Genomic DNA, 19,788 nt, shown 5'->3' with positions numbered 1-19,788 from the left:
GAGTCCTTACTAGTCCACAGTTGAGCTGGAAACCCAGGGTTGCATTCAAACAATAGGCTAAATTTGGTATTTTTCATCGCCGCCATGTTGGATTTCGCACAACAGTTAAAAGCAGCAATCGAGAAGTCACCTCGCACCGTTGAAAAATCAAGAAATAACGCCGTTAAAGTGCCCCCAACCGACGGAAAACATATGAAAAGTGTGAACCAATAGACAATCCAGCGATAAATTATTAATTGAGCGTTGAGCGAGCGCGAAAAGTACGCGAAATCGACGTTTTTGCAAACGTTCGCAATACGCGTCGCCATTGGTGTGCGTGTGTGTGTGTGAGTGAGCGAGGGAGTATTGGTGGGAGCGTCTGTGTGCTTGTGTGTGTGTGCGAGCTAGCGGCCTCTATGAAAAGCAACGACAACAACGCCAGCACAGGACCCACAACAACAACAACATCAGGGAAATTGTTTTAATTTCCATATAATGAGTGTCGCTGCAATGACTATGGACGATCAAAGACCCTTGATGAACAGTTACGATAAAATGCCCCCGACCAAATACGAGCAAAATCTAAATATCCTAAACAGCAGCCAAAATAGTGGTGGCAGCGGCGGCCCCGCCTCTCCAACGCCCTCGGGCCTAGAGGATGCAACGTCGTCGTCGCACCATCATCATCATCACCATCCGCATCCGCACCATCATCATCATCAGGAGCAGCAACATTTACAACAGCAGCAGCAACAACAACAGCAGCAGCAGCAGCAACAACAACATGCAGCAGCTGTTGCAGAGGCTGTTGCAGCCGCCGAACAGCGACAACGCTTGCTCGAAGGTATTTTGCACATTTTGGTACACTGCTATCTGATCAGAGATCTTTCTGATCTATATAATACCCCCTATATACATACATACTCGTTTTAAACAAACAAAAAAAAAGTGTCAACTCTGTGTAAATTGTATAAACAAAATGAGAAGAAAACAAGCGAACCTAGTTATTTAGTTTATTTATCTCCCCACTCCATTTGGGTTTTTTGTGCCATTTGAATTTGTTTATGAAAAACACTCGGAAAAGAACTCAACGTATACATTAATATGTGAATCGAATCGAAGCGAACACTCTTTTCTAACGAACATTCTTTAAACGGCGTTTTGGTTAAGTTTTAAGTTATTTTTTTATACATCACCTCAGAAAATATCCTATAAGTGAAAGTGTTATTAAAACGGACATCAAATAAGAAAATTAATATATCATAATACCTCAAAAAGAACTAAGAAAATGGGCAATAAAAGCCTCAAAATATCATGAAGTGCCTATCAAGTGTTGTGCAAAAGAACTATTAAATAATCATTAATCTTTAAAATAATAAATCATAAGAAGATAAGGTTTCTATAAACAAACAAAAAAAAGCTACGGCTTTCCATGAAAATAAATACAAATAAAAATAGCTAATGCTTCTTAATACACATTTTACATAATCTTTAATACAAAAGAAACTCGGGTTTCCAATTTTATAAAGAAAATTAAATTACTTAAAGAATCTAAAGCGAAGATTTCCAATTCTTCGTTTTTTCGCTCTTTCGTCGTCTTCGCGGTGTACAGTTTTCGTTTTGCGACCACTTTTCGTTTGCCTACGTGCCAGAAGAGGAAGCAGTTGAAGGAGGGGAAGAAGTGGAGAGGTGGAGAGAAGAAGAAGAGAGCCAACGTGTCTGCGCCCCTGCCCTGCCCCTAGCCCCATCTCTTTCTCACTCTCTCTATGCCCCCTCACACTCTTTCTTGCCGAGCTTAAAACAAAATACCAAAGAAAATAAAGAAGTAAATAAGTGACAGTGCATAACCAAAGAGAAAATAAATTTAAATTATTTTTCTGTTACAATTGTGGTGTAAAAAGTGAATTCCAAAAACATTGCCTCGTGTGTTAAATACAAAAATAAATATATTTAATAAAAGGCGCCAAAAAGTCGCAGACATGTGCGTGCGTGTGTGTTTTTGCAACTGATAAGATTATTAAATTGATTTATGAGCTCTTAATTGGCGCCAATCAATCAATTTACTGCAATGTGGGGCAACACACACGTACACACATATGTTTTGCCTCAATAAAATATTATTAATACATAAATAATCACTCGCTGAATAAATACAAATACAAAATAAAATACGTGTTTGCACAACAAATACAAAATAAAAAAGAAGAAAGAAAAAATGCAAAGTCAATAAACTTTTTGTATGACAAAAGAGTGTTCGAAAATGCCGCAAAAAAGAGAAGGGGAAAAGCTTTTCAAATCCATACATATAAATACATATGTATATACGGAAAAAAGCTTTCTAGAGCCCATTGTGTGTGCGCCGAGTTTTTTGCAAGTGTTTTTCAAAAATATTTTCAGTTTTGCCACAAAAAAATGTATATCAATATCAGTCGTCGTTGTTTGTTTCCCACAGTGTATGCAACTTCGAAAATGCCGCGAAGATTCAAATTCAATCAAGTTCGCCAATCAAGTTCGATGCAAATGCCAATGCAAATGCAAATCCTAAAGCGAAAGCAAGAAATCAAAATGAAAATAATGGCAGGTGTGGTTGTTCAAGTGCCAGAGATAATGCCAGAGATAACGAAGAAATCGAAATCGAAACCTATATCGAGATCGTGTTCAAGTTCAAGTGGTTGTGACCCTCGCATCGAATCAAAATCAATATCAATATCATTATCAGCCAGAGATTGACGACGGGATGCGGCCAATTCCACCGACCATGTCACGAACTTACACGAATGATTGCAACGCATTGGTATGATTTCGTATTAAGTTCCACCTAAAAACAAAACACTTTGCCTTGCCCAATTAAGAACTTGTAAAATATCTTCATATCTATATATATATATATATAGTACAATATTGTAATGTTTCGTGCAATACAAAAACAGAGTGGCTCTCTAAGCTTGGAATCTTCCCTTTCTAGACTCTATTAGCTAATCTTATCCTTCGTTTCGCAGATGAGATCGAGAATCTCAAGCTGGAACAAGTCCGCATGGGCCAGCAATGCGCAGATGCCCAGCGACGCGAGAAGATTCTCATGCGACGGCTGGCCAACAAGGAACAGGAATTCCAGGACTATGTGGTAAGTAAAACTTTGATTTATCGTCAGACCCGGAATGCTAATGGTTGTACAATCCTATTCAGAGCCAAATTGCCGAGTACAAAGCCCAGCAGGCGCCAACTGCCTTGGCCTTGCGCACTGCCCTCCTTGATCCTGCGGTCAATCTCTTGTTCGAACGGCTCAAGAAGGAACTGAAAGCCACCAAGGCCAAGCTGGAGGAGACCCAGAATGAGCTATCCGCTTGGAAGTTTACTCCGGACTCCAATACGGGAAAGCGCCTGATGGCCAAGTGCCGACTGCTTTATCAGGAGAACGAAGAGCTAGGCAAGATGACCTCCAACGGCAGACTGGCCAAGCTGGAGACCGAACTGGCCATGCAAAAGAGCTTCAGCGAAGAGGTCAAGAAATCGCAGTCGGGTAAGTTTAAAGAATCAAAGCTTAGTACACACTTTACTCTTCTAATAATACCATTACCAATATGAACTCCTCAACTTACAGAACTGGATGACTTTTTGCAAGAACTGGACGAGGATGTGGAGGGCATGCAGAGCACCATTCTGTTTCTGCAGCAAGAACTGAAAACCACTCGTGATCGCATACAAACGCTGGAAAAGGAAAACGCTCAGCTGAAGCAGGTTACCAAGGATGAGGTTGTGGCACCGGCGGCAGCCACCAATGGTGGCACCATCAACAAGACAATAGGCAAACTGGAGACTATCGATGAAAATGAATGCCTGGCGAATAACCCATCGAATCTTGACTGTTATAATGGCAATACTAACAACGATCAGATCGTGGCCGTGCCACAGATACCACCAGTAGATGATAGCAATAGCAACGGGAATGCAGCGCGATTAGCCCGCAAGCGAAACTATCAAGAGGAGGAAACACCGCCTACGGTGGTGGTGATGGTGCCCACGCCAACTCCCACGCCAGTTGCAAATATCGTCCAGGAAGCGCCGCCAATTAGGGAAGTTACCGCCCCACGCACTCTTCCGCCCAAAAAGTCCAAGCTGCGAGGCTTAACCACGCGACGCAACTCGCAACTGGAGGAGGAACATCAACCCGTGACGACACCAGTAGCCATGCCACTGATCCTGGATAACGCTGTGGCCGGAATGGCCAGTGAGGAGGCCGCTGCCGCTGCTGCAGCAATAAGCAACAACACCGCAGAAACGGGTGTGGTAGTGGGAGCTCCGATGGAGGCCAGCGATCCAGCTGCTCCGGTGGCACCTGCTCGCATCCTGACCCGACGTCGATCCGTCCGCATGCAGCAGAATGGAAGCGGACCCGTTGACTACTCAACTTAAGCGCTGGCGGACCTTTTTTACAAAAAAAGGATGCACTCCTTATGATTTCGTCATATTGATCGTTAATTTCCGACGTTTACTTTTGTGAATTGAGATTTCAAAACAGAGAGAGACTTCATTTTTATAATTTTAACCTATCATATTAGATTCTTTTATTTTTTTACACAATGTCTTGTAAAATACGTTTATTATTTTGTTTGCATGCAGAATAGGCATACATAATACGCGAATTAATCAGAAGTCACTGCTATACATACGAGATACATTATGTAGAACTGTGTAACACTTCAACACATATATTTACAAAAAGAAATATGATCGAGCTAAACGATTACCTATTTATGTTTGTTTAAAATCACGGCAACTACTGAAGAGCTGAGAAAAGTAACTTTGACAAAACAAAACTCGTCATTTAGCTAAATTAGATTTTAATTATGAACTTAAGGCAATTTTGTAATACGATGAAAGTTGTGTAAAATAATATAAACTTGTGTTAAAATAAATTGTTAAGCATAACAAAGATTTCAAATACCTGAAGTTTATTTACATTCACCTTAAAGAAAACAAACGTTTTGATTTTCGAAATTATTTTGTGTTTATTATCAGTTTCTTCTTTTAGCACATTAGACAAATGGTTTTTTTTATTTGTATTTGATTGAATTCGAAATATGTTTATGTATGTAGTACAATTGTGGCTGCCAGCGAGTGTGTCTTGTTTCGTTTGTTTTGTTTGTGAGGAGAGTTTAAATTTGAGATCGGGCTTAATGTCCTGGTGAAGAGCCATGCAAGCTTGGTAGGTATAGTTTGATATTTGCTTTACCGTACAGTATTCAATCGGAATGTACAATGTACAAAATGAATTGGGGTAATGAAACAACCTGCGAGAGGGGGGTTAACATAGATATCCCGGTTAGTCGCATCTAAAACGGCGCTTATGAGTTCAATATTAAATAGTTAATAACAAATTCTAGGCAGTTCGAATGGCACAAGTTGATTACACTACCATGGGGGACACATGTGGGGGGCTAAAGCTTAGCAAGTTCTGTTCCGAATCGGAGGAGAGATCCATCCTCTCGGATGAGAGTTTTTCTTTGTCTAGATGTACGATAGTTTTTGTTCGGTTTTAGTTTTTGTCATGGTAAATTTCAACTAGTCAATGTTTAAGTGTAGTATTTATTATTAATAATTTAGTCACTAGATGCTGTTGCTTTTACTCAATCGTCTCCGACCTCGGCTCAGTTCTGTGGCTCGTATCAAGTAGTTAGTAATAAAAAGTATTTCTCATATATATGTAGGTACTTGTGGGTAATGCTAGGTATCGTCATCATCATTATCATAAGTGTATATAAAAACAATGCCTTAAGATCGGTTTTCTTTTTTCTTATTACTTTTTTGCTTGTTATTTTGGTTTCGGTTTCTGTTTAGTGGCTTACATCATCTTTTTAACGAATGTCTATAAAAGTATGTAGTTTCTCCAAGGCTCCGAGGCTGAACATTCGGTTAGTTTTTTGTTTGGGCTAAGCTAAGCAAATATACAAAAGCTACTTAAATTAGTTAGCATGTACTGTACCGGGCGTACTCGTAGGTATATATCGTAATATCGTATGTGTGTGTGTGTGTGTGTGTGTGTTTGTATGTGTGTATATATATAATTAAATGGTTCCATTATTCGCCTTTACCGATAGGTTTCTTGATCCGTTCTTTAAACATAAACTCGTAGCTAGGTGTTACTTACAAATGTGGCCTTCTTAGATTAGGATTAACACTCAAACACGCACCCAATCATCCACGCACTCACTCACTCAATCACTCACTCACACACATAACCATGGGCAGTAGTCGGCATTTGGTACAGTGTGTGCCATAAGTTTTGTCGCCTGGATGACGGCGCTCTGCATTCAGCTTACTTGAAGGTTGCAAGTCATTTAAGGCCGTTGTTGGAATTTTTCAGTTATATAATATATATATATATATATATGCAATAAATATATGTTTGTCCTGTCTATTGGAAGGTCTACAATAAGCCCAGCCCCTTCGTCCGTCATAGGCGGCACACACTGTCCGCTTTCACTGTCTCCGATCCGAATGTCGTCGTAACGAAATCGGATACGGATACGGATACAGATACTCGTATTTAGCTACTTAACAACTAATTTGGAAAAGTTTCTCTAGGTGACCAAAAATATTGAACTGCGCTCAAGCGTTAGAGTAAAAAATTTCCCACCTCCTGGATTGCCCTTTCGTCGTATATAATACAAAAACATATTGCCTACATCTAAGCTAAATCCATCGACCTCCGTTACAGCCAACGACTGAGTATGTGGCAGAGGAGCAGCAACCCCAGATTCGCGTACACGGAGCACGCCTTGCCGCACAGTTTGATGCCGCTTTCCTGAAAAGGGAAATAAGATTTTATTAAGTTGAAGGTTGGGAGAAAAGGAAAGCTAAAAGATACTTTCATGTAATCGATAATTGAAGAGTTATAGACTTAACGTCAATGGCTAATGAATACAAAATGAACTTCCTTATTATAGGTTAGCCTGAAGTTAATCAACCCCTCAAGTATAAATAGAATTTCAATAATAGATAAGTAGGACTTCAACCACCTCATTAAAGAAAATGCCTTTCATTAACTGACTTTCTTTACCCAAAAGCCGCAAGACCTCCCGAGCACCCCCAAGGACCCCGATGGACTTACATTCGCGTGCCGACTGATGCAGCTTTGGGGTCGCATCCGGTTGAACTCCCTTGCCTGCTTATAGCAGGCCAGCGATTCATTGACCGACAGATGGTAGTCGATCGGCTGCGGATTGACCGTGAGAACGACGGAGCCCTCCCTTGGACACATCTGGTCGATGACCAGCAGTATGAGGTTGCTGTAGGGGATAGGCAGGACGACAAATGGCCGCTCACATGCATGGGCTGTCATATTGTAGACAACGTTGTCCTTCTCCTTGTACAGTGTGTAAAGTTCGCGCTTCATGTCGCACGGCTTGAGCCTGGTGCGATGGAGTGTTAAATAGCGCAACCACTGGTCATCATCCTTCTTGCCATGCCCATTGCCGTTGCGGGAATGGTGCTCTGGATGCGGTTCCGGCGCCGGAGGCTCCGTGTCATTGGAATCGCCATACATGTCCGCATAATGACTGGACACTCCGGGCGCCCACTGCAACAGTTGCACAATATACCACAGCGCCGTATGCAGCAGCCATTTGCCCACGCGCAGCAGATGGAAAATAGGCTGGAAAATATCAGTCAATTAATATCGTTTTACATAGAACAGTTAAAGCACTAAAACTCAGCTACCTATTAGGATAAATTATAAAACGATAAAATTGGGATATGTTTAACATCATTTAGAGTTATAGAAGTTTGCCTGCAAACTAATTCATTACAAAACCAATCCTACCGAAAGGAGCATGCTGGAGGCATTGATATCGTTCTTGGACTCAAAGCACACCGCCTGGTAATCGTAGACGGTGACCTGTTTGTAGACATTCTCCTCCAGCAGACGCTTCATGATCCCTCCGTTCACCTCGCCGAAGAATCTACCCGTTTCGTGTACTCTCGTCGATATGACCACATAGCCATTGTTGTCCAGTATATAGCAGTCTTTGTCATCCACGGCACAGGCCTATTAACGTTAAAAGTATAAGGAATAAAGTTGTTTGTTTATGCTATAGCTTAACCCACATGACCGGTGATGTTGTGGAAGAGTTTGTAGAGCGCCGAGTGCTGAAACTGGAAGCCCACAACGGCCGCCGGCGCAGTCTTGCCGCCTTCATTGTGGAAAATGGCATGACTGGCGGTCACCAGGATCTCTGAGTTGCTCTCTGGAGGTGGATAATGAAATACAATCAATATCTTGCTCCTAAATTTAATGTACATCTCAACTTACCACCCGCATCGAAGGGCACGGAGTAGACGAAGCTCTCCTCCCGGACAAAATGTTGATCGACGGCGCGTTTATACCAAATCTCATCGATGGCCCTCGTGTTATTCTGACTGAAAGTTTCGCTGCATGTGGAATAAATATTAGCTTTAATCTTCAATCAAAGAATATCCAGGGGCATCCCAGACTCACCCGACTCCAGATTCTTCGGCGGCATTCGAGTGGAACTCATGCCAGCGGGTGAGACCACTGTGGGTGGCCAAAAAGGCTACGGTGACACCAAAGCGCTGCTTAAATTCGTTTCTATACAAACAGATATATTAAGTTATAAGCACAGACAACATAATATTGCGAATAACAATAGATTTAGGACTTAGACTAGTTAATAGGACTGAGTATTGTTCATTGTTTACCTTGGCAGCAAACCCATTAGAACGGCTATTGGGCTTGATGCGCTTGTGCTAGAATTTGTGAATGGTTTTGGTATTTCATAATGGAGAGGCATTATGTTTTGTGGTATCAAGTTCAGGAGATATTCAAGATTCAATATATATATAGTAGAGTATAGTAGTATTAGAGTGGTGGGTGCAAAAATTCAATATGAGAAAGACAACGACAAGGACGACACAAAGAATCGGTATAAAATGCAAATAAAAGTGAGAAAAAGAAGGGCGTACACAGAAATAAAAAACGGTTAATATGTGCTGCATTTCCGGTGCGTTAACTCGAGTGCATGGCGTTGACTGTACTGAAGGTGTCTGACGAGTCAAGCCTAGCATTGCTAAAGAAACGTTCCCCCCAAAAGCCCCGATCCTTGCCACTTACCCCTTGTCATCCTTGGAATTAAAGCTGGTATTGTTGGAGAACCATCCGGTGACTCGGGCATCAAAGACCAGAGCCTGCATCAGCTGTCGATCGCCTGAAATTCAAATTTAAAGGATCAAAATATGGCCAACATGAGTTAGAATATGGTTAAGTAATGGTTGCAGTGGCATTACTAGCTCTAGTTAATTTTATTTAGTTTTATTCTGAAACCATTAGACAAAACACTTAGATTGATGTGAGCATAGTTATTAGATAATAATATAGATTTAACGACAAAGTCCTCTGTGACATGCAACGATTTGAGTGTGCAAATTCCGCAGCTAACTACATAAGAAACTACTAGCTAATCAAAATTATAATAAATTTTAGAATTTTCCATTTATAATTGTTAGAGCTAATGGGGGACTTTAACTGGCCCAATCAATTGGGTTTTTGCCAAGTTTATTAAAAGTTTCACACCTCCATTTGAACTTTAATTAAAGTGTTTTAACTGCTTTCTTTTGTTTAACACTTAAGATCAAATATAATAAAAAATTCTCCAAGACTTCACACCTTCTTTAGGCAAATTTCGAACTTAAGTTTTGAAGATGAGTTAGGATCAGACTACATTTATCGGCCATTTCCGCCGGATGTGCAGGTGCTTAGGTCGGAAATGAGAAAGGTGCTACTGAGTGCATGTGTTGGTTTTTCTTTTTTTTTATATTTTTGTTAATTGGTGAGTGCACAACTGTGACTGTGATGACTTTTTTTTTGATATTCGTTACTCACAATAGTAGCTTTCTTTTTCATTGATTGATGGATAACGGCCAGTTGATGAGTTGTTAGCTGTGAATTTGCATGAACATTGAAATCGCAATCGTAATTTTTCGCACATCGAACACAAAAACGCATAACAGAGTTCTGGGAAAAGCGGCGGCTTATCGAAGCGATCGATTTGAGTCGAGTATCGGAAATGTATGCTACCGGAAGTGTGTCTTTTTTTTGGGGGGTTTTATATACTTACAGAACATGGCCGCTGCGTGCTCCGGGGGCATTGCACTTCGACTTCCCGGCCATCGCCAGCCAGGCTCAGACATACGCTCGAGAAAGTACAGCAGTTCGATCTCTGGCGTTTTGAATGTCCTATTGCTGTGCTTGCAAAATAGCCTAGGATTATCCGAAATATGATTAGTCTGAATCTATATTATATGACTGAGAGCCTACCAATCGGGATGTATTTTCCATCGTTTGCCACTGAAGACGCTGCGTAAGTTTGTGCCCTTAATGCTTATCCGATGGATCTCCTGGTCAGCTCGTATGTCCATGTGACTCACGCCATATTGCTCTGGATAGGAAATCACCAGAGTAAATGGGGTCTTCTTGATGGCCGTCCAATAGTATTGTCGCTTTATGCGAGCCACCCGTTTCTATAAAGTAAAGTAAAGCCATTAATGTTCTTGTTATCATCTTCTTAGATCGTTTGGATCATAGATATATCCTAGATGTATATTATACTTAATATTTACCATTTCATCGAAATGATTTTTGACCAACATCCATTTGCTGCCTGTCGACTGATTGATTATAGAATCTCTTATCTACAAACAAGATATTTGAATATTTATCTAAGCTTTTAGTTTAGTTTATAGATTTAATACACACCGTCATCAGCACTGGATTAAAGTCTCTGGCGGGCCGATCGTCATCCAATAGCTCGACTTCAATCATGTCAACGCTATTGTATGAAGGCTTTAATATGTAGCCTTGGAACTGGAAGATAAAAGTCAAGGATTAACCTCGATAAAAGGATAAAAAGGGATAAAGATAACTTACAATTGGACGAAAGTCTGGATGGAATAGTACATAACCATTGTTGGTTACTATAAACGCATAGCCATTCACGCCAAGCTATAAGTAAATATATTTTATTAGAAATATTTCTAAGATTTTACTCAAGAAAAACAACTCACCGTAAACGGCGATAGCAGCTTTTTGATTTCATTGATGGGCACATCCGTGCCTGCCACGCCCAGTATATTCGCAATCCTTGTCTGTGCGTGAGAAGTTTTGAGATACATATATATTTAGAGGAATGTTGGGTAAAGTGAGTGGAAACGAAACATATACACAAGTTGGACTTTAAATTTTACAAGTACAGAGAATTGGTAGTTAATTTTTGGTTTTGCATGTTAATCAAATACTGAAAAATGAATTTGAAGTTTGAATTCGATAAATGGCATTGCTAGTACAAAACGCCTTAAGAGGCATCTCAAAGTAAAATACAAAGATGTAAATCAAAAACGTAAACAATGTCGAATGCAAATATGAGAAGCATCGTTACTACGCAAGAACTTACGAGTACAGTCAAGAAAGTCGATTTCAAAGATTTTATGTAAATATTATTACTTTTTTTTTTTTTGCATTTTGTTTTCTTGTATTGATGTTTACAAAGAATTTAGTTAAGCGTTTTTCTGTTTTTTATTTTTTAGCGGCTAATTACATGGCTAGCAGAGTAGTACTAAGAGCGTATGAGAGCGTTGAGTTTTAGTAGGCAGTGTTTAAACGAAACGTGTAACTAAAGTGTTAAGATCAAGGATTAAGGCAGTAGAAAACTGAAGAGATAGAGAGTGTAATTTACAATATTTTCTTGTTTTAAAGAAAAAGTGGGGTTTTGGGGGAGGTGGTGAACTTAAAAGTTTGTGGAAAAAGCTGTTTACACGTGTAGAGGGGCCTTCTGCGCGAAGGAAGTACAGTTGTGCGTGTTTGTTTGCGTTGTTGGTGTTTCGGTGTTTTTGCAGTGTATACATTTTCACAGTTTTTATACCCTTCACAAAAACATTTCGAGTGGTGGCAGTGTATCTACAAGATACCATAAGCCAGTGGAGTTATTAAGAGTTACAGAGAGAAGGACAGACAGGGTTTTCGATCTGCAGATCGTACAGTTTGGAGTGTCCATTCAGCGAAGCTTTACACACAGAGTTACAGAGACAGAGATAAGAGAGAAAGTGCCGGAGAGTTCTTAGTCTAGGATTGCAGAAATAAATCATTCGGGTTAGTACCAAGCACTTGATCGGACTGGCTAATAGAAAATAATCATGGCTGCGGGCGGGGATTTCGGTGGCATGGATATTAGGCATTACACAAAAAAGTAGGAAATCAAAAAATAAATTTTCATTTTGGTGCTCGAAAAATAAAATGAAGTGAAAATCAAAATGGCAACAAACAATTTCGATCAAGTCACGCATGCGGCTTAGACAAAATTAGAAAGTGACAAAATTTTAGGATGGGCATTTTTGCATTTTATTAGATTTTGCTGTTGTTTTTTTGGTTTGATTTGATTTGATTTAGAATACAATTTACTCACAACTTGAAGGTTTATTTTCGCAGCCGGATTTATATCGGTCGTTAGATTAATGAGCTGTGAATTCGTATTTGTAGTATTTAATAAATCAATCTCTAGTAACGAAAGCAACTTAAATAGGGTTATTCTAAGGGGGGGCGGGTGGAGCTGGAGGCGTGGTGGTGTCGGTGTCAGTGGGCGGGAAGCGCGGCGGGGTGCGTCCTATCCTGATCTGGGCCCCTACTATAAGATCCTGTCCAGCGGAAGGGTATAAAAACTCCAGCAGAATCGGAATCTCTCATTCAAGAGGTTTATATAAAGATGTGTCTTTGGGTTTATATTTATATATAGAAATTGATCTGTTGTGGTTTTGTTCTTGTGTGCTCTATAGGTCCTCAGCAGTAGCCTAGGTTTTCTCCGATTTTCTTTTGGTTGCATTTTGATTGTACTTACTAAACATCAATGGATTCTAACATTTATTCGTTAGGGGAGAGGTTGGGATATAATGTTTTAAAGTTTTTTTTTTTTTTTTTGAGAGGTTGGGACTACCAATTAGCACTATAAATATTATATATATTTATAAATATATAAGGACTAGTCGATCGCGGCTCAACCCAATCTTTCTTAGTTAAAACAACAAATGGAAAATTCTACTACTCAAAATGCTAGATAAAATGTTCTATTTATACGTTAAGTAATCAACTAGGCATAGCTATAATTCAATAATTGTTTATAATAATTATTATAGTAGTATTACGGATTACGGTTATATAAAGAAAATCATTATCTAGATATCGAATACGAATACTGTTACCAATTCGAAATTGATTTCGTTATTACATGAGAGAATACTTTTGGATTTGGTATCATTTTGTTTTTTCAATTTTGGGCGTTGAACCCAGTACGTGGTCAACTATAATGTCAAAAGGTTGCTAAAGAATGCCATGGTCCTAGACCATATTAGCTAGATTTATATACGAGTTATATAGTATTAGTTAGTTATAGTATATATCGGTTAAATATGGATTAGGTATGCATGTATGTAGCGCAAAGTATAACAAATCGTTTACTTTATTTTGATATATATATATGTATATAGATATATACGGATAATGTATATACGATTATATAGAGAGCTCAATACGATATATATGCAATTAATTGGCGTATATAAAACTTTCATCAAGAGCATTAAATACGTTAATACGCAAAAAGAATTTCGTTCGAAATTTATTATTAAGTTTGGATTTGGTTGTTATTTGTTAGAATTTGGCATTATAGTTTGTACCTCACGTGTTTGCAATTCCCAGAGTGCTTCATTTATTAAAACTTCTTCGGTGATATTCTGTGGTATAGTTGTGTATAGTTTGGTAGTAGTAGTAGTAGGTAGTTGTGTTTTATATATATAACGCATAAATTATTAATACAATAGTAGTAGTAATAGTAGTAGGTAGTATAAAGTGAGTTGTTACATAAGATATAGGTTCAGATTGGTTTGCTGTATTTCGATTTCTTGCTTCGATCGTTAATGAGTTTGGGGGCAAAATGAATTCGGCGCTGCTTTTCGGCGTCTGCTGATCTCTGATTTCTGATTTCAGTTTTCTTTCTTTCATTTTCCGCTAAGAATTTTGCAGTGCTAACTCGCTTGATAGAGTCTTTGATTCGATAGGTTTACCCCCGCGCCAGGGTATGCGATCGTTTTGTGGTCAATTTAACTTACCGCATTCTCGCGACGATCGTAGATGGGCATCGATACGGTGGTCATAAACTGGTACACATTCGAGTCCACAGGCTGGTTCCAGGTCTGTGAAAGAAGATTTGATATATGTTCTTAATATAATTCTATATAAAATTGGATTAGTTAGGATATTTGAGAAACCTTGTTGCTGAAATGTTAACTTATTACCCCTAGGAACTAGATATCGTGAGACCCAAGCTCACCTCTTTCATCCGCCTGTATTTCCGGCGGTGCATTTCGTTGGGCTCCAGCATCTGGTCGTGCACCTGCCAATACTCCAAGACGTCGGCCTTCTGGTACTCGCACTGGTTGATGTCCCACAGATAGTCGGAGAGTTTAGTGTCCTAAGCACATAAGATGGGTATTTTATGGGAAAAAGACATTGCTAACCGAATAGTATATATAGAGAGAGGGGGAACTTTGGGGGGCGAATAAAGATTGGCACCCCCCATTGTTTTTTTTTTTTTTTTTTTGGAGGGGGCACTACCCACCTCGACGTCCGCATAGACCTGGGACCAAATCACCGGATGATCGTGCCTGCCCAAGACGAGCGGCCTGGCCATAACCGGTATGTAATTCAAGACCATCTCGCGCACCTCAGCGGTATCGCTGAGATGGACATAGTAGCCCTGATTCTCGCACGCCATCCACCGTATATCATCCCAATTGGCCACCTCCTTGCCAATCAGGTAGGTGAACACACGGACCGGCTTGTACGGCGGGTCCCGCCAATTGTGCAACTCGAAGACCTCGCGATTGTTCTCCGGCGCCCCATCGCCAATGATCATGATCGCCTGATTGCACTGCGCCCCGCGCGAACTCAACTTGGTCTCTTCTAATATCTCGAATGCCCTTGTCAATGCAGCGGTATAATTGGCGATCGATTTGGGTTTAAACGATTCAATCCCTTCTTTCAGTTCACGTATGTTGCCCAGATTCGCCTGGATGAATGTTGGTTGTTGTTTTTTTTTGTTTTGTTTTTTGTTTTTGATGTGTTTTTTTTTTGTTTTGTTTTTGGTTGTGAAGTTAATCGGTTAAGTGTTAATCGGTTGTTGCATCAATTGGGTATGTCGGTGGTTTTCGGTTGTTTTTTTTTGGTTAGGGATAGACAGAAATCAAATATAAGTTAAATCAAGAGAAAGTTTGGTAAATAAAACAGAATTTGATATATACTTGAATCAGTGTGTCGTCGAAACATGGGACGACTGCGTGCACTTCCTTATCAAAGGTGAAGATGTTCACAAAGTCATTTGTACCTAATGTATCGAGTATGGTATTGACAACATGCTTTGCGATATCTAGCCTCTGTCCCCACATTGAACCGGATCCATCCAATAGGATAACAATATCCTTAGGACTCGTCGCCGCCTCCATGTACCAGGAACGTAAACGGCAATCGTATAGATCAACCGGTACGTCCTTTCGCCACTTCGATGCAGGGAATTGACGCATAAAGCCAGTCGAACTGCCAAAGAATTGCCACGACAATGTCGGATCGTTTTTGTAATTGTCGCGGAATATCTGATCCAAATTCTCCGACCACTGAATTGCTTTAATCACATCCGGTGCTGTGTCATGTCAATTGTATATGTATTTGTTTTTTTTTTTTTTTTTTGTATATTGTAAGTCATGTCAAAAGAAAATGGGAAGAATTTTGTAAGAAACACGATTAGTTTTCCTCATCTGCTAGAGGTGCGCTTAAGTCTAGTTTTATTTTTAGTTTACGGGCTCTCGGGTTTAGTTTAGTTTAAGGTTTGTGTGTTCTGGTTGGCTCAAGTTGGGTGTTATACGGTTTTTGGCAAGCATTCCGCGTGTGTCGGCAGCATTCACTTTTTTTGTTTTTTGTTTTTTTAAACATTCCCTGGCGCAAAACACGAGCGCGACGTCAACGTGCACATTGTACCGCCAGCGGCCTCAGACGATCGCTTAAGTCGGAAGCGATGGTTCAAGGTCGTCGGTTCATTAGGTACAGTTGGTGTGCCGGGCGGTACAATGCACTGCTTGACCCGTGCACGCGTCCCTCGCACGCATTGACGCAAGCGGTTTGGAAATCGAAAAAAAAAAAAATATTAAAACAGCAGCGTACGGCATTTATATTATAATTTCTAGATTTCTAGATTATAATATAAAAGTTTATATGGCATACGAAAAAAAAAATATCAAGTTTTACGGTCAAGCGAGATAGCAAACAGCTATAGAGCGAGTGAGCGAGATAGATAGAGAGCGAGCGAGCTAGCTAGAGGCGATTTCAAGATTCTACTTTCTGGCAGCTAGACAGAGACGAAGAGTGTTACGTTAGTGGTTAGCTTGTGTTTGATCAAAAGCATTAAATACAACCCTGCTTGATCGATATTGCGGTATTTAAGAGTTATAATTTTTGAAAAGTTTTTAACAATTAAGTTAGAAAAAGAATTAATTTAATTTTAATCATGAAACAAACAATTTTCTTTTTAATCTTTAATGTAATTTCCCAAAATTTCCGTTTTTAAAACCGATTATCAACATAACCTCAAACTCGATCGGGTTGTTAGAAAAGGACAAGACACACACACAGGCGACAAATACAGTTACATTACGCAGAGCAAAAGAGAGAGAGAAATACATAGAGAGAGATAGGTGGAGAGCGGAGAGAAAAGATATACGGATTATAATGATCAGTATTCCAAACCTCGATCGAACACATTGACTGGCACATGGACCGAGCTGACACTGAAGTTGACCGGCGTGTTGTGGAATTCCGGACGTGGTTCCAGTACCACCACCTTCGGCTGGACATAGATCAGCGGTTCGCCAATGTCCTTATCCATATCCGGAGCCGGGGTGGGTATGGGTGGTACAGGATCGCCGGGCTCCAGCATCTCCTTGGCACTGTAGTAGGAGAACATCTTGTCCGCCATATCATTCTGATGCGACAGAGCCGTGTTCTCAGCCGTGTCCATAATTCGCTAAAGATTATAATATTTTTAGTTATCTTTTAGTTCGTTAATCAAAGAGCTACTCACCCTCACTGCACTGACTTTGAGGTCCATCATCATTTCGATTTCTTTGGCCATCGAATCGACGATGGAGGCGCCATTCCGCGAAACGACTTTCGCATCCTTGAAACTCTGTTAGAACACAAAAATAATGTCTTAACCAAGTGTTACAAGAGAAATGGGATTATTTCATTATTTTCCCAACCCATTGCCGTTCGAAAGCTACGTCAGTACACACATCATATGCGGAACCACCACCCCGTAAGTCCCGTTTAGAGGCCCCGGCGGACCCATCGGCAAACACATTTACATGCATATAGAAAATTATAAACAGTTGGCGCAAATGCGGCCATAACTCATGGGGCAGAAACATTTAATTTGTAAATCCAATTGGGCTGCCTAAAAATAAATTACCAGCTGTGCCGGACACCAAACTGACCTCATATGGGGAGATGGAGACCCAAAGGCGGCTAAGCATTGTGGTTCGCTGTCTTGGTGTCTATTTTGATACTCTTATGTCAATCATACCTAAACTTTCTCCTTGTTTTCATAGCAAATAGTAAAGTTTTAGAAAACAAAATAGATAAAATAAAAATACTTGTAAACTATTGTAAGCCGTTTCTAAAATAGTAAAAGAAGTAATGGTAACAAGAGTACTCTCCAAAGATTGACCTAGTAACCTATTGCTAACTGTTTCTGTAAGTTAAGGCAACTTTTCAGTTTCAAAAATCCTTGAAATATTTATTGTGACTTCTAACCTATCTTTCTTCACCAATAGTTAAGTACCACTTAACTATACTCATTTCAAGAGCATTGTAACATCGAACTACTGCCTCAGAGTTTACCATCTGGCTTCTGCTTTACATTTTTTATAATTGCCGCTCGGGCAGCCTTTAACCCAAATTCGGAGCCGAAGTCTCAGCCTCAGAGAGACGTCAACAAGGAGCGCACAAAAACAGAAAACCTAAAACACAGACACACACGCACACACACATACACAGCGGAAGGCAAGGGAAATGGAAAATGGGGATAACGGAGCGGCGGAAAAATCAATAAAATGCTGCTCGGTAGCTTACCTCTTGCACCTCCTTGCGCCTGGTGATGAAATCGCCCAGATGAAACAGTTCCATGCCCAATTTGTCGGCCCACGAATGAACGCTATATAGAAAATTATCACTATAGCTAGGAAAAGAAAAATCCGTAAAATCTCTTTGGCTTACAGATTGTAGTTGATTTTCTCGGCGGACTGGAGATTGACGCACGGTGTGAAACAGACCAAGACGGAGAGCAGGCCCAAGCAGAGGCGCCACCAGGCCAGGAGTCGTGACCAGGCCATGATGATTACCCCGGGTAATCCTTGGTTTCCTATGATCTACTAACTGCTGATGATGGTGGTCGATCCAGCGGGAGCGCGACATAAATACCAGGCGATGCTTTGCGTTGCGATTTTCTTAGCCTACTTTGCAGCTGCACTCACACACTCACAGGGACACACGCGCACCACCACGTTTGCACCACATATCCCGTTAGCTCGGTTTTGGCCACCTGCCCTGGCCATCCGGTAACATACCACGCGCGGCGTCACTGGTTCCCGTCAATAGATTTTCAATCTCACAAATCCTTTAATCACAAATCATTTTATAGCCTTAGGAATTTCACCGATATCTTTTCTTTCTTTTTTAATGAATTTTCCACAATTTTCTAGCGCGACCCAGCACTTTTCCGTGTATGTGTGTTGTTGGGCAGCGAAAACTTTTCTCTCTACACTGTCGTGGCCCGTTTTGACATTTCTTTGACGTTTCTGGGCCAGCTTAAAGCTCTCCAACTGCTTATCCCTTTGCCAAAAAGGGATAACCCTTGAGTTCCCCTACCGACCATTCGCTGCACTCTTCTGTGAGCTCAGTGCGCCTGCTCTGACATTTGGCGATTCTGCGCTTTGATGTTGTTTACCTCATTGCGAGTCCCACAGGTGTTTGTTTACCTGCCACGGCGCTTGCGTTTCGACTATGTTGACGTGCGTGTCCTTCCAGCTGGCCGAACATCTGTTGCTTCAGCTGGTGAAAGTTGACAGTTGGCTAATGAAGGAGCTTTCGCTTAGGAGAACTTTGCGCGGGAGTTGCTCAGATGCCGTTAGTCAAGGGAGGCATTTAAATTTAGTTGCGAAAAGGCTCGACAGAGGGCGATTTGGTTATGCGGGCATTCAGAAATGTGAATTATTTACTAAAATGAATTAAACACAAAAAAGGTTTAATTGTTTATTCTTATATGGCCGGAACTGCACTGCGGTGACAAAAAAAGGCGATGCAAAATCCGAGGGCATTTTGATCGCTCTGCCTAAAAAATAGCAGAATAAGAGATAAGAAAGCTAGAGCGGATCGAAAACTTATTAGCCAATGTCATTTAAAAGTTATCAAAAGGTGAGGGCATCAAAAGTTCATTAGCCAATGGCATATAAAAGTTATCAATTTTTGATTACTACTGCTTTGAATATTGTCTGCCTTAGTATTTATTAATCTCTAAAATTAACTTTCGAAAACAAATTTATATTTAACATCCTGTGATATGTCTATATAATCGAATGGCTTAATAAATAATTAATACAATTTTGAAATATTCAACAAACATAAGGACAACAAATCAAAAAGTT

The 19,788-nt window shown here is 40.3% G+C and overlaps 2 protein-coding genes across 10 annotated transcripts; one reads left to right on the top strand and one right to left on the bottom strand.

Moving 5' to 3' along the window:
• The first annotated feature begins 92 nt into the window (after positions 1-92).
• On the top strand, positions 93-4,921 carry LOC108106520 (pre-mRNA-splicing regulator female-lethal(2)D). 3 transcript variants are annotated; one of them, XM_017213627.2, is made up of 5 exons: positions 806-823; positions 2,432-2,773; positions 2,979-3,103; positions 3,166-3,499; positions 3,581-4,921. In XM_017213627.2, the coding sequence occupies exons 3-5, from the start codon at positions 3,014-3,016 to the stop codon at positions 4,390-4,392; spliced, it is 1,236 nt and encodes a 411-aa protein (XP_017069116.1). In that variant the 5' UTR covers positions 806-823; positions 2,432-2,773; positions 2,979-3,013; the 3' UTR covers positions 4,393-4,921. The 3 variants fall into 3 exon arrangements, with proteins under 3 accessions (XP_017069114.1, XP_017069115.1, XP_017069116.1); XM_017213625.2 differs by lacking the exon at positions 2,432-2,773 and having other exon boundaries at positions 93-823; XM_017213626.2 differs by having other exon boundaries at positions 742-2,773.
• Positions 4,922-4,973: 52 nt separating this feature from the next.
• On the bottom strand, positions 4,974-18,581 carry LOC108106518 (voltage-dependent calcium channel subunit alpha-2/delta-3). Of its 7 annotated transcripts, none has more exons than XM_017213618.1 (24): positions 18,362-18,581; positions 18,218-18,299; positions 17,169-17,273; positions 16,835-17,111; positions 15,340-15,734; positions 14,658-15,107; positions 14,370-14,510; positions 14,149-14,232; positions 13,717-13,773; positions 11,059-11,139; positions 10,922-10,996; positions 10,751-10,858; positions 10,615-10,686; positions 10,313-10,515; positions 10,113-10,255; positions 9,878-9,934; positions 9,110-9,203; positions 8,698-8,745; positions 8,477-8,587; positions 8,291-8,409; positions 8,086-8,225; positions 7,802-8,026; positions 7,091-7,633; positions 4,974-6,784 (listed from the first exon to the last, which is right to left on the bottom strand). In XM_017213618.1, exons 1-24 carry the CDS (start codon positions 18,475-18,477, stop codon positions 6,692-6,694), a joined length of 3,819 nt encoding a protein of 1,272 aa, XP_017069107.1. In that variant the 5' UTR covers positions 18,478-18,581; the 3' UTR covers positions 4,974-6,691. The 7 variants fall into 7 exon arrangements, with proteins under 7 accessions (XP_017069107.1, XP_017069108.1, XP_017069109.1 ...); XM_017213619.2 differs by lacking the exon at positions 13,717-13,773 and adding an exon at positions 12,453-12,506; XM_017213620.1 differs by lacking the exon at positions 8,698-8,745.
• Between the last annotated feature and the right edge of the window lie 1,207 nt (positions 18,582-19,788).

This window comes from Drosophila eugracilis, unplaced genomic scaffold (assembly GCF_018153835.1).
Source record: "Drosophila eugracilis isolate 14026-0451.02 unplaced genomic scaffold, ASM1815383v1 contig_1172, whole genome shotgun sequence".
Classification (NCBI taxonomy): Eukaryota; Metazoa; Arthropoda; class Insecta; order Diptera; family Drosophilidae; genus Drosophila; species Drosophila eugracilis.
The sequence above is the reverse complement of the archived record's forward strand: the minus strand, read 5'-3'. Positions and strand labels throughout refer to the sequence as shown.